At 49.7% G+C, this 11,055-nt stretch overlaps 1 protein-coding gene across 2 annotated transcripts in view; it reads right to left on the minus strand.

The window, feature by feature from the left end:
* Positions 1–9,793, minus strand: part of MAP4K3 (mitogen-activated protein kinase kinase kinase kinase 3) — a 180,041-nt gene extending 170,248 nt beyond the window's left edge. For both annotated transcript variants that reach the window (XM_075535824.1, XM_075535823.1), the window contains exon 1: positions 9,452–9,793. In XM_075535824.1, coding sequence (XP_075391939.1) covers positions 9,452–9,547 — 96 coding nt within the window. In that variant the 5' untranslated portion in view covers positions 9,548–9,793. The remainder of the gene's footprint in view (positions 1–9,451) is intronic.
* Between the last annotated feature and the right edge of the window lie 1,262 nt (positions 9,794–11,055).

The following is an 11,055-nucleotide window of genomic DNA, read 5'->3' on the forward strand; positions in this document are numbered from 1 at the left end:
GATCACGTTAGAAAGTCCTAAATAATGTGGGAGAAAAATGTGCAACAAAATTTACAATCATAAAAAAGACCCCTTATTGGTCAGGCAGACTGGAGGAACCTTGAAATTATGACAGTTTTCTTTCAGGTCTGAAAATTGATGAACAGGCCCTTGTTGTACAATTTCCAGCCAAGCAACAGGTCTAAGTGGAGAACCGTAACACCAGGGAGGCCCGTAGTCCTTGCAGTCAAAAGGGCAGCATTTACTCAGTGACCAAGTTCTGAAGCGTGAGGAAAGGAGGAAGGGAACCGAAAACATAGGAAGTGGGATAAGTTATGTTATATTGGAAATATTGCAATGAGTGACATGAATATCTATGAATTGTTGAATAGAAAACGGGTTTGTGCTATCAACTTTCATCCAATTCACAATCAAAGGTTTAAAAAACAGAGATATCGTCTTTGAAAATTCTTTAATTTATAATAAAATCTAAAACGCTGGCCACAGAGTTTAAAGACCAACGCAGTCAGTACACGGTCACATGGAGAATCTTAACCTATGATCACAGGTCAAGGCAGTTGGTGCTGTGAAACGTGGCATCTTGCAACACGATAAAAGACTGCAAAAGCAAAAAAAGCAAGATTTCACCTCTCAAAACAAAGGCCAGCTTCTCATATTCACTAGTTAGCCTGCAGAGGGTCTTCAGTCGAAACTGGCAGAGGACCTGCTTATGCCTGTCACAGTGATGTGCATTGCTGACTAGGCAGAAGACACTTACACAAAGCATACTGATTAACTTTAGGTCTAATAACCAACAGCATTTCATTTACTCTGGACCCATCACTGCCAGAGCTCCAGGTCCAGCTCAATGCCATGATTTCTCCCAGCCAGAACAATGCTCTCTCCGGGTTCCACTCAAGCACTCGCCTAGGCTCCAGGGACAAAACCGTGGGCAAAGCCAACTCCCCGGCTTCCGGCATTTATACACTAGTGAGGAGACAAGAGTAAACGAAACTAGTAGGGCCATGCGGATTAACTGGCACAGGAAGAGCCAGAGGGAGATTTCCTATGAAGTTTAAAAAGCCCAGGCCACTGACTGCACAGGTTCCTATTAGTGCTGAGAGTGGCTGGGAGAGACCAAATACCTGGGGAGGAGGGGGGAACCAGGAGACTGTCAGGAAATATTTTATGTGGCATTTCTGATGAAAAGCTTACAGAGCTCAGAAAGAAGGGACCTGACTCTAAGGTTAGAAAGGTTAGGTTTTGTGGTGCACCTCTTCTTTCTCCAAATGAACGATCATCTTCGTAATTCATTTTTAATTCTAATTCTTTCTCTTAAGGAAACACCCCCTACCTCTAATCCCCCACCAATTGCATTTCAGTCCTACAAAATTTGGGCCCACTCCTGCTGTGCTCTCCCTCTTACAGGGAGTGAGGAATGGATGGCCCGATTAAATAACATTTGGACCGAGCCCCTCGGGGAATGAGGAGGCAACGTACACTCATGGGGAGGGAGGAAGGGCAGGCCGACAAACTGCAGGACAGTAACTGCCATCGAGTGAAGCCGACTCCCGGCTGCCTACACAGGCAAGTGCACACCCATGAGTCAGAAGCCTGGAGGAGCAGGGGAGGTTAGAAACAAAGGACAGTAAAAGAATAAATACATAATACTAGATACTAACAATTAGCAACTGCAGGGTGATTATTAGTATGTGTCATTCATCTGGGCATGTCTGTTTTACAACCGAGGAAACCGAGGCCCAGGAAGATGACTCAAGTCATTGGGGACAGGTCAAACAGTGAAACGAGGTAGTCTTTCTCCAGAATACGACTCTTAATCGCGAGCCTGTGATACGGAGAGGGAGGCTGTCCAGATAACGATGTGTCTAGAGAGGGGTTGACATAGTGGCCGCAACAACGGGCTCAAACATAAGCACAATTGTGACGATGGGGCAGGATCAGGCATCATTTCCTCCTGTTGTACATCAGGTCACTATGAGTCTGAACCAACTCAACAGCACCTAACAACAACAGAGAATTCTGGAGCCCTCCTGGCACAATGGTTCCAACCCACCAGCTGCTCCAAGAGCGAAAGAGAGGCAGTGGGTTTCCATAAAGTTGTACAGCTTTGGAGTTCTGAGTCCAAATCCACTAATACCGTGGACGTGGTTTAGGCTTTGAGAACCTCTCAGCCAGTAAGAGGTTTAATGTGCTGAAAATGAGGAAGTCAACAGGATTTTTATCTCAAACGATGATAGCTCGCTATCGCTCCATTTCCTGCCCCTGTAACTACCTTAAGACCACGTATCAAGCCTTGTCAGTTTTTGCTAGTCCACTCAGTCCCAAAGATTTCCTTTCATGTTTTAGCTGCACTGTATCTGGTGGTTGCTCCAAGTAGGCTCATAAGAGGACTTACTACAAACTATTCATTCTCAAAGCGAAATACGGGTTCAGATGTGCTTTCGCGAACACTGGCAGTCCCCAGGTCACCTGTCTGACTCTCAGTCAGCTCACATGTGCCCTTTAATGTTTTCCATACTTGCTTTATCTGACAGAAGTGAACCGACACAGCTTACAACAGTAGTCCCATCTTTCCCCTTACCTGCAGCTCATGTAGCTTTAAGTTCATTAAAAGGCTTCAAAAGTCTTTTCTTGCACCAAAACCCGTGGCCATCAAATTGACTGTGACTCACGGCAACTCAAAGGGACAGAGTAGAGCCGCGCTATACGGGTTGTGAGATACTACAGCTGATGGGAGCAGACAGCTTCCCTTTCTCCTGCTTCCGGTACTAAAGCGCTGCTAATTCTTTACTTTTTTTAAAAGTAAGTATCTGACCCAACGTCCCTACAAATTTGACACATATAAAACAGAACTCATACTTGACCAAGAGGCTTCCTCTAAAGACCGCCACAGACAAAATCGTGGAAGTAGGTACCTCCCTGCCTGCACTCAGATGCAGGCCAAAGCCAGAACACCTGCTTTGGTCTGTTCTTTGAATTTTCTACAGCTCATCCATTGCAATGTGTTGCCAGGGCACCAGAATGGAGGCACGTGGGTGGGAATCTGTCCGAGGGACGAAAGGGAAGCCAGGAGCCAGGAAAGAACATGCCCTTGGTCACAGAGTCCTTGCTGAGAGCGAACAGTCTTGGCCTAAAGATTGAACTCAGAATAAAGTGGAAATAACCCCCACCTTAAACAAAGAAGGAAGGAAGGAAAGTGAAGCCTCGGTGGACACTTCCTTAGACACTAGTTCGTCCAGTTGGACCCCTTCATAAAATTTGCATTTCCATCCCAGTCAGACTTCCCCAGAATCTGCATTTTACCCAAAGCCCATGTGATTCCTATAGAACTCCAGGTGATTCCTATGTACACAGAATCATAGGAGGATCTTGTTACAAAGTAGGTTCTGCTTCTGTATAGCTGGGGGGTGGGGCGATGCAAATTCTCAGCATAGTTGTGGGACGGATTTGAAGCCTTGTGGTTGCTATTGTATGTAAACGTGGAGTCAGTTTGCTGTCACAGCGGCCCTATGGTCAACTGCCCGGGCCTGTGCCATCCTGACCACCGCTGGCATGCGGGAGGCCACGTGGCAGCCACTGTGTCAGTCTACCTCCTCCAGGCGCTTCTCTCCTTCCTCTGACTCTCCGGGCCTGCTGTCTCCTGATTACACGTCCAGAGTACGTGAGACCAAATCTCACCATTCACTTCTGGGCAACGTTCTGGCTGTACTTCCTCCCAGACAGATTTGTTTGTCCTTCAGGCAGTCTGTACAGGACTTTGAACATCCTTCGCAACGTCATAACTCAAATGCGTCGTCCTCGTGCACGTGAGATGACGGAAACACCAAGGCGTAGGCTAGGTGGACCTCCGTGCTCCAAGGGATCCCTTGGCTCTTTAACACTTTAAACGACGGCCTGCGCAGATTTCCTGGAGGCAGTAAGGCACTGGATTTCTTAACTGCTGCTTCCCTGGGCATGGATTTGGATCTAAGTAAAAAGAAGTCCTTGACAACCTCAAACTCTTCCCATTTATCAGCATGTTGCTTATGGGCCCAGTTGTGGACCAAGTAAGCGCTTTAAGCTCTCCTTTGGTTTGCCCTAGCTCCAGCTCTAGCACTGGCTGCTTTTCTTCAGCGATCAATGGGGGATAAGCCAGAATACGAAACGTTCAGGCCCTTCCAGTTTCTGGAAAAGGACTGTCAAGATGGAGCCACGGTGTGGTTGCAACAACGGGCTCAAGCATTGCAACAATTGTGAGGATGGTGCAGGACCCAGGAGTGGTTCCTGCCCATAGACATCAGGTGGCTGAGTTAAAACGGGCTCAACAGCACCTAACAACAAGCATAAATTAAACTTGAAATCTGCCAGAGAAATGACAGAGCAATGTATGTGAAAGCTACTACACTAAGAGCCGACAGTGGGTCTCATCGCTCACTGCCGTCATGTTGAATCCAGCACTTAGAGACCCTATGGAGCTGGGCAGAACTGCCCCCCCACCCCAGGTTCCAAGACTTTAAATCCTTACCTCGTTCTCCTGCAGAGTGGTCAGTGGGTTTGAACCACTGATCTTGTGGTTTGCAGCTCAATATATGGACCATTATACCATTAGACTCCTGAGATCTAATATAGAACTATCGTACTTCATTTCTCAAAACCCAACTCCTTCAAATGAGAAGTCTACAAGATCAATAGTTTTCTTTTGTTTGTATTATAGACCTCTTTGAGAATGTAATGAATGCTCTAAGCCTCTCTCCTCAAATCACACCTACATAGAGCCCTCAGCCTATTACTTTCAGGGGGGTTTATGGGCCCACGAAGGTCCACGCCAGAGAGCTCTAGGTGTCCAACCTCAGGTCACCTCTGCTGCAGATACTTCATCTGACAAATAAAGCTCACAGAGTTACAGATCTTAAGAATAAGGTATGGCTTGTTTTGTTTTATTGTGTGTGAGTTAACTTTATCTTATAAGCTTAGGAAAAAATAAGATGATTCTAGGGACTTAAATAAAAATAAAAAGTTAACTAATTTGCTGAGTGAAACTCAAGTCATTTGACACCAAAAGCAGAGGGCATATGTTAATAATACTTTCATGATAAAACAGTTCAGAGAAGTTAAGTGATTTTACAAGGTCACAGAGCTAACAAATCCCAGCTTTTCCACATCCTAGTTCAGTGCTTTTAAACTAAACCATGGCACCTGAAATGTAATACACATGACACTGGGTAGAACAGAGTTTTCAAAACAAAAATCCCTTAAAACGATTTCACTCACTGCCATCAGGTCAATTTCAACTCACTGCAGCCCCTACAGGGCAGAATGCAGAACAGAACTGCCCCTGTGGGTTTCCAAGACGCTGAAACTTTACAGGAGCAGAAAACCTCCTCTTTCTCCCGTGAAGCTGTTTGTGGTTTAAACTGCTGACCTCAGGGTTAGCGGCCCAACGGCTACAGCACCAGGGCCTTCTAAGAATGACTGTAGAAAACTAGTCTCTAACTTCTTAATCCAACCATTGCATTTTTAGCACCTACATATTGACAAAGTTAAGGAGCAAATTATTGGTATCTATGGACTTTTGAAGGGCCCTGCTGGGAAAGCAGTGAACAAGTAAGATGGAGTAGTAACAAAAAGAATTCTATGGTTGGGGGTCACCACAAGAGAGGAACTGTAGTGTAGGAGAGCGTCTCGACATTAGGAAGGTGGAGAAGCACTGCGCCAGGTGAATAATGAGGCTGTCTGTTGTTGTGAAGATGTGCAGTCTCAGAGACGCCCCCTGGCGTCACGATCTACTTGATGGCAGTATTCTTGTTGTGGCTTTTAGAAACAAATCTTGTAATGCACTTGTCTCTAACCAATCAACATTAATTCATACAAATAAGAAAAACATCTAAAACAGTAAAACAAGTTAGAAAAACATATTCTCTTGGACACATGAGCATTATAGATAAGCATACAATATGGCTTAAGTGTTGGGGTTGTTAGCGGGCAGGGAGAATGCTGCCCCAAATCACTTGGGGCATTTCTGCTCTGGGCCCCGGCTATCAGAAGAGCTTGGGCAGGCAGGATCAAGCGTCCATGATCTGAGGTGCACTTGGCTGACTCTGCAGAAACAGTGCAGCTTGGCCGTACGACAGCAATTAGGGACTCCCATCTACTAACGACCTCCAGAACTTGGAATGTGGCTTACTCACAAGCCGAACTAACCACGCGCCTCAGTTTCTTCACTGAACATTCCACAATACATTATCTATCCTACTCCTATCTCTGGGGTTGCTAATTCTGAAGTTACCAGCCGGCTCCACGGAAGAAAAGATGGGGCTTTCTGCCCCCATGAAGAGCAACAGCCCTGGAAACAGCCGGGGGCAGGTCTCCCCTGCCCTGTACGATTGCCTTCAGTCAGAAATGACTCAGAGGCAGTAAGTTTGGGGAATCCATCACTAGGGAGGAAAACTTAATTGAGAGACCTCAGTCTCTAAAACTAACCTGATTCTAGTTTTGGCCTTTCCACCTACCAATTTTTTTTTTCTTCCTTTTAAATCATTTTATTGGGACTCATACAACTCTTATCACAATCCATACACTGCTTCAATTTCTTTCAAACACAAAACGAAGCTAATGTCAGCATCTATTTCATGGTATGAAACCTAATTAAGACAAGGTAAAAGATTAGAACAGGGCCTGGCGAGTAATAAGTGCTCCCTAAATGTTAGCTATGATCATTATTTTAAACAAATGACTAATTAATGATACCTGTATTGCACTTGGATGTCCTAGAAATCGATAAACCCTAGATCTTAATTTTTATACTTTTTAATCATGTGACTTAGCTACTAGCTGTTTGCATTTTTATTTTTGTGTAGTAAATATGTGACCAATTATTCCTATAAAGAACTCGGTGTACACACTGCTGTTTAAGACGTATACATTAATGCAGTTTTAATGAACATTTCATCTGAATATAAGTAGGCTCCATGAACTATTCCTAAACTACTAGGATTTATCCACTTCTACTCCATATCTCACTACTCACTGCCATCTAATCAATGCCAACTCAGAGTGACTCTACAGGACAGGGTAGCACTGCGCTGTGAGTTTCTGAGAATGTAGCTGTTAACAGAGTGGAAAGCCAGTCTCTGTCTTGCTGAGCAGCTGGTGGTTTCAATCTGCTGACCTTGCAGAGCACAGCCCAATATGTAGCCACTACACCACCAGAACTCCATTTCTCCTTACCTAGAAGATTGCAATGCCTTCCAATGGACTCTTCCCCCTTGCAGTCCCCACCCCGCAGCTCCTTACTGTCCTGAGAAGGCCTTACAAGACGTTATAGCCCTAGATGATCTAAGACGATTCTCCTTCCCTGGCTAGTAGGGCAGTATAGGTTTTCCTTCAAATCCTTCAAGGCTCCCCATTCCTGCTCCTTTTACCTGGTAACTCTCTCACCCCTCCAGCGGCCCTAAGCATCCGCCTAATCATCCTTCCGATCCCCACCTGTGACTCAAGCAGCTCAAGTCCTCCTGTTCCACTGCCATCACGCTAATCTCTAATCTGCTCTTCTTTACGGTGCAAAATAAAACTGCCATACAGTAATGATTGAAAGAGTTGTTTAATGCTGTTGTTAATGCCCCAAAGGTCAAAAAACAAAACAAACAAAAACTACAAGACTTAGGACCAACACTATTTTTTCACTACCCAAGTGATAAACTGCACAAATCCAAATCAAGCATGTCGCATCCTTTCTGAGACACAGTGACACTATTCTTCAGAATAGAACCGGCCCCACAGGGTCTCCAAGGTAACCTTTGAAGAAGCAGATTGTCCTATTGTGCCCCCATGGGGTAACAGGTGGGTTCAAACAGCTGGCCTTCAGGTTCACAGCAGAGCGCCTTCACCACTGTGCAACCAGAGCTTGAGTGTGAATTGCCACCTTGTAGAGAGCTGCTCTGCTCCATTAGCATGTTAGAAGACAATCGAGGAGCCCTGGTGGTGAGGCCAGGTGAATGTGGCCAGTTCAAACCCAGGAGCTGCTGTGAGGGAAAAAGATGAGGCTGTTTGTTCCCTAAAAGATCTATAGCCTCAGAATCCCCGTGTCCAGGGTATGAATCAGAACCGATGCGATGGCCCTGCATTTGGGAGTTGGGATATTGGCGGTGGGAATTCCAAGCAATGAGTCACGCAGGTGAAAGCAAATCATCAGGACAACAAATGATGGCCAAGTAATCCCAAACCAATCTGAACTCCCTGCCCCCAATTCCAACTCAAAGCAACTCTCCTCCGGGCACAGAGGAGAAATGCCCTCGTGGTTTCCCCGAGACTGTAACTCTTTATGGAGGAAGAGAGCCTCTTCTTTCTCCAGCTGGTGGTTTCAAACTGCCTACCCCTTGTGGTTAACAGCCCAACTCCGCTCCTTGAACGGCAGGGTCCCGGCCACGTATTAAAGTCATCAAAGGCATTACACTGAGAGCAAAAGTCAAAACCTACAGCTTCAACATTACTGCCGACCAAACTTTCTAAGACCAATTGCCACTTCTTTGTGCATCCTCAGGTGTTAGGTGAAACCGGCGGGGTTCAGCTTCAGTTACCAGTAAGACGATCCGCGACTAAATCAGGGCTGCTGCCCCGTCTGGCAGTGTCCTCCTCTCCTCTTGGCAGCCTCTGTGGGGCCAAGAGTTGAGCTGGCCAGGGAAGAGTGATTTATCCTCCCGCATTTAGAAGTGGCCCCATTATAACAGCAATGCTGTACGACTAATGGATTTTGAATTCTAACCTTGTCAAACCCGTACCTTTCCTACGGGTTCCCAAAGCGCTCTCTTATGTGTCACTGTGGGGGTGTGGGGAGGGGGGGTAAGGGGGGAGTTTCATATGGCCTCAGAGCCCAATTGGGGAAAACAAAGTTGATCTTCCCTCCAAAAACGCGCACACGCACACATACATATACTAAGTAGCGCTGTTTGACACATGAAAGTCACTGGTTGGAAAATTACGCGAAACGCACCTCGAGCTGCGCAGAACCAGAAAGGTGGAGGGGTTCTGCCAGGAGGCCTGCAATCATCACCTACGGGCCTGCTGGGCAGCGGCTGCCCACCTCCGGCGGGCGACCCCCGGGGCCGGCTGACGCCCGCAGGGTTGACATACGCCAACCCCGCCTTCTGGTTCGTGCACTGCCACCGCCAAGGCAACACGCACCTAGCCCCCCTGCACCGACGAGCCGTGGCCTGTGGCCGCAGCTCCCTCTTCCCGGGAAGAGCGCCCTAGAGAGGAGGGAGCTAGGATCGCGTCCAGGGAAGGGCTCGGAGGTCCCCGGGTCAAACATTTGCTCTTTGTTCCATACCAGGCGGCGGAGCCCCGGGCGCCGCTCCTCCTCCCGGGCGCCCGCGCCTCCGCCGACAGCAGCGCCGCCTCGGAAGCCCCGGCGCCCCGGGCCTCCGGCGCGGGTCCGACCCCGCGGCCTCGGCGGCGCGCGGCCCCTCGCCTTTACCTTGTAGACGTCGCCGTAGGTGCCGCTGCCGATGCGCTGAATCAGCTCGAAGTCCTCCTGCGGGTTCCGCCGGGACAGATCGAAGCCGGGGTTCATGGCGGGCCCCGGGTGCCCCCCGCCTCCCTCCCGGCCGGGGAGGGGGGGCGTGCAGGGGGCCGCACGGCGAGGGGGGCGGCTGCTGATCCCTTCCTCGCCCAGCGGTCACAATCGCCGGGCTCCGCGCTGCGGCCGCCACCGCCGCCGCCGCCGACCGGCCTAACCGTCCCCGCCCCCCGCAGCCCGCAGCCGCTCGGAACCCGGTCACACCCACGGGGAGAGGAGAACGCTCGCAGCCCCCCGCTCGGGGAGAGACGCCAACATGGCTTCCGCCCTGGCCGCCCCGCCCCGCGCCCTCCCCCTTATTCCGACTCGCCCCGCCCCCTTTTCCCGGCTCGGGTCCCACTGCGCAGCCGCGATCCCGGAGCCAGCGCGGCCCGGCCCCGTGCGCGCGCCGCGAGCGCCCAAGTCGGATCCCGGATCGCCGAGTCCCGGGGCGCGGGCCTGGAAAGGGGCGTCCCTGGCCGCGGGGGGCCGCCGGAAGGACAGACCGAAAGTAGTTCGTCTAGAAGGCCGAGTCCCTAAGGACCCAGCTGGACGCCGTGTCTGAGCCCAGCTCCAGGCAGGTAGTAGGGTTCGGATTTGCTAGGCAGTCAGGGTCAAGTTAGTGATACCTGGGGTGCAGCGAGTGCCACGACATTTCTGGGATGACCTGGAGAGAAGCTGCTTAGTCCTGGCCCCGACTCCCCTTCCCATCCCCCCCTGCACCCCCTCCACTCCTGAGTGGTGTGCTGCCCGTGCCCACACTTGAACCCCTGGAGTTGGCCAGCAGGCCCGGAGTGCAATCAGGGAGGCGTAGCGAGTGGGCTGGGCTCGAGGGAAACACGCCGGGCGGCTGCCGGCTGCCTGCTACCCCGCGTGGAAGGCGTGGGAAGCCGGTAGAGCGCAGGACTCAAGCAGGGATAGACTTCCGTCGCCTGGGAAGTCTGGATTCTCAAGCCCCGGGCTGGAACTGCAGGCTGCCAAACAGCTCTGCAAAAGAGAGGCGATGGGAACCGAGGACTGGACGGGACCCAGTCCATGGAAGCACGTGATGATCCGGAAGCGTTTCCCGGTGACCTCAAAGCAAGACCCAGTTTTCCACCATTTCATCCCAGCGCCTGTAATTGTGTTTCATCTGTTGTGGCTGGAGTTCTTCCAAAGGGGTCCTGGTGCACAGCTACTAACCCAAAGCTTGGTCGTTTGAACCCACCACCGACGACAAGACCTGGTGACTGCTCCCTGAAGGATTACAGCCTAGAAAATAAGGTGGAGCAATTCCACTCCTTGAGGCAGGGTCGCTGTGTATCGAAATTTGAATCAACAACCTCTAGGGAGGGCTGGTGACTTAGTGAGATACACCCTGGGCTGCTAATCACCATCCTATCGGCAGGAGAAAAAACCTTCAGAGGCAATTCTACTCTATCCTAGAGGGCCCTTGCAAGTAGGGATGGATTAGATGGTGGTGATTTTGGTTTATTGGAGCCGCAACAAAGTATCTGCAGCAGTTTTCTTCGCCTAGCTGGTGG

This window comes from Tenrec ecaudatus, chromosome 17, assembly GCF_050624435.1.
Source record: "Tenrec ecaudatus isolate mTenEca1 chromosome 17, mTenEca1.hap1, whole genome shotgun sequence".
Classification (NCBI taxonomy): Eukaryota; Metazoa; Chordata; class Mammalia; order Afrosoricida; family Tenrecidae; genus Tenrec; species Tenrec ecaudatus.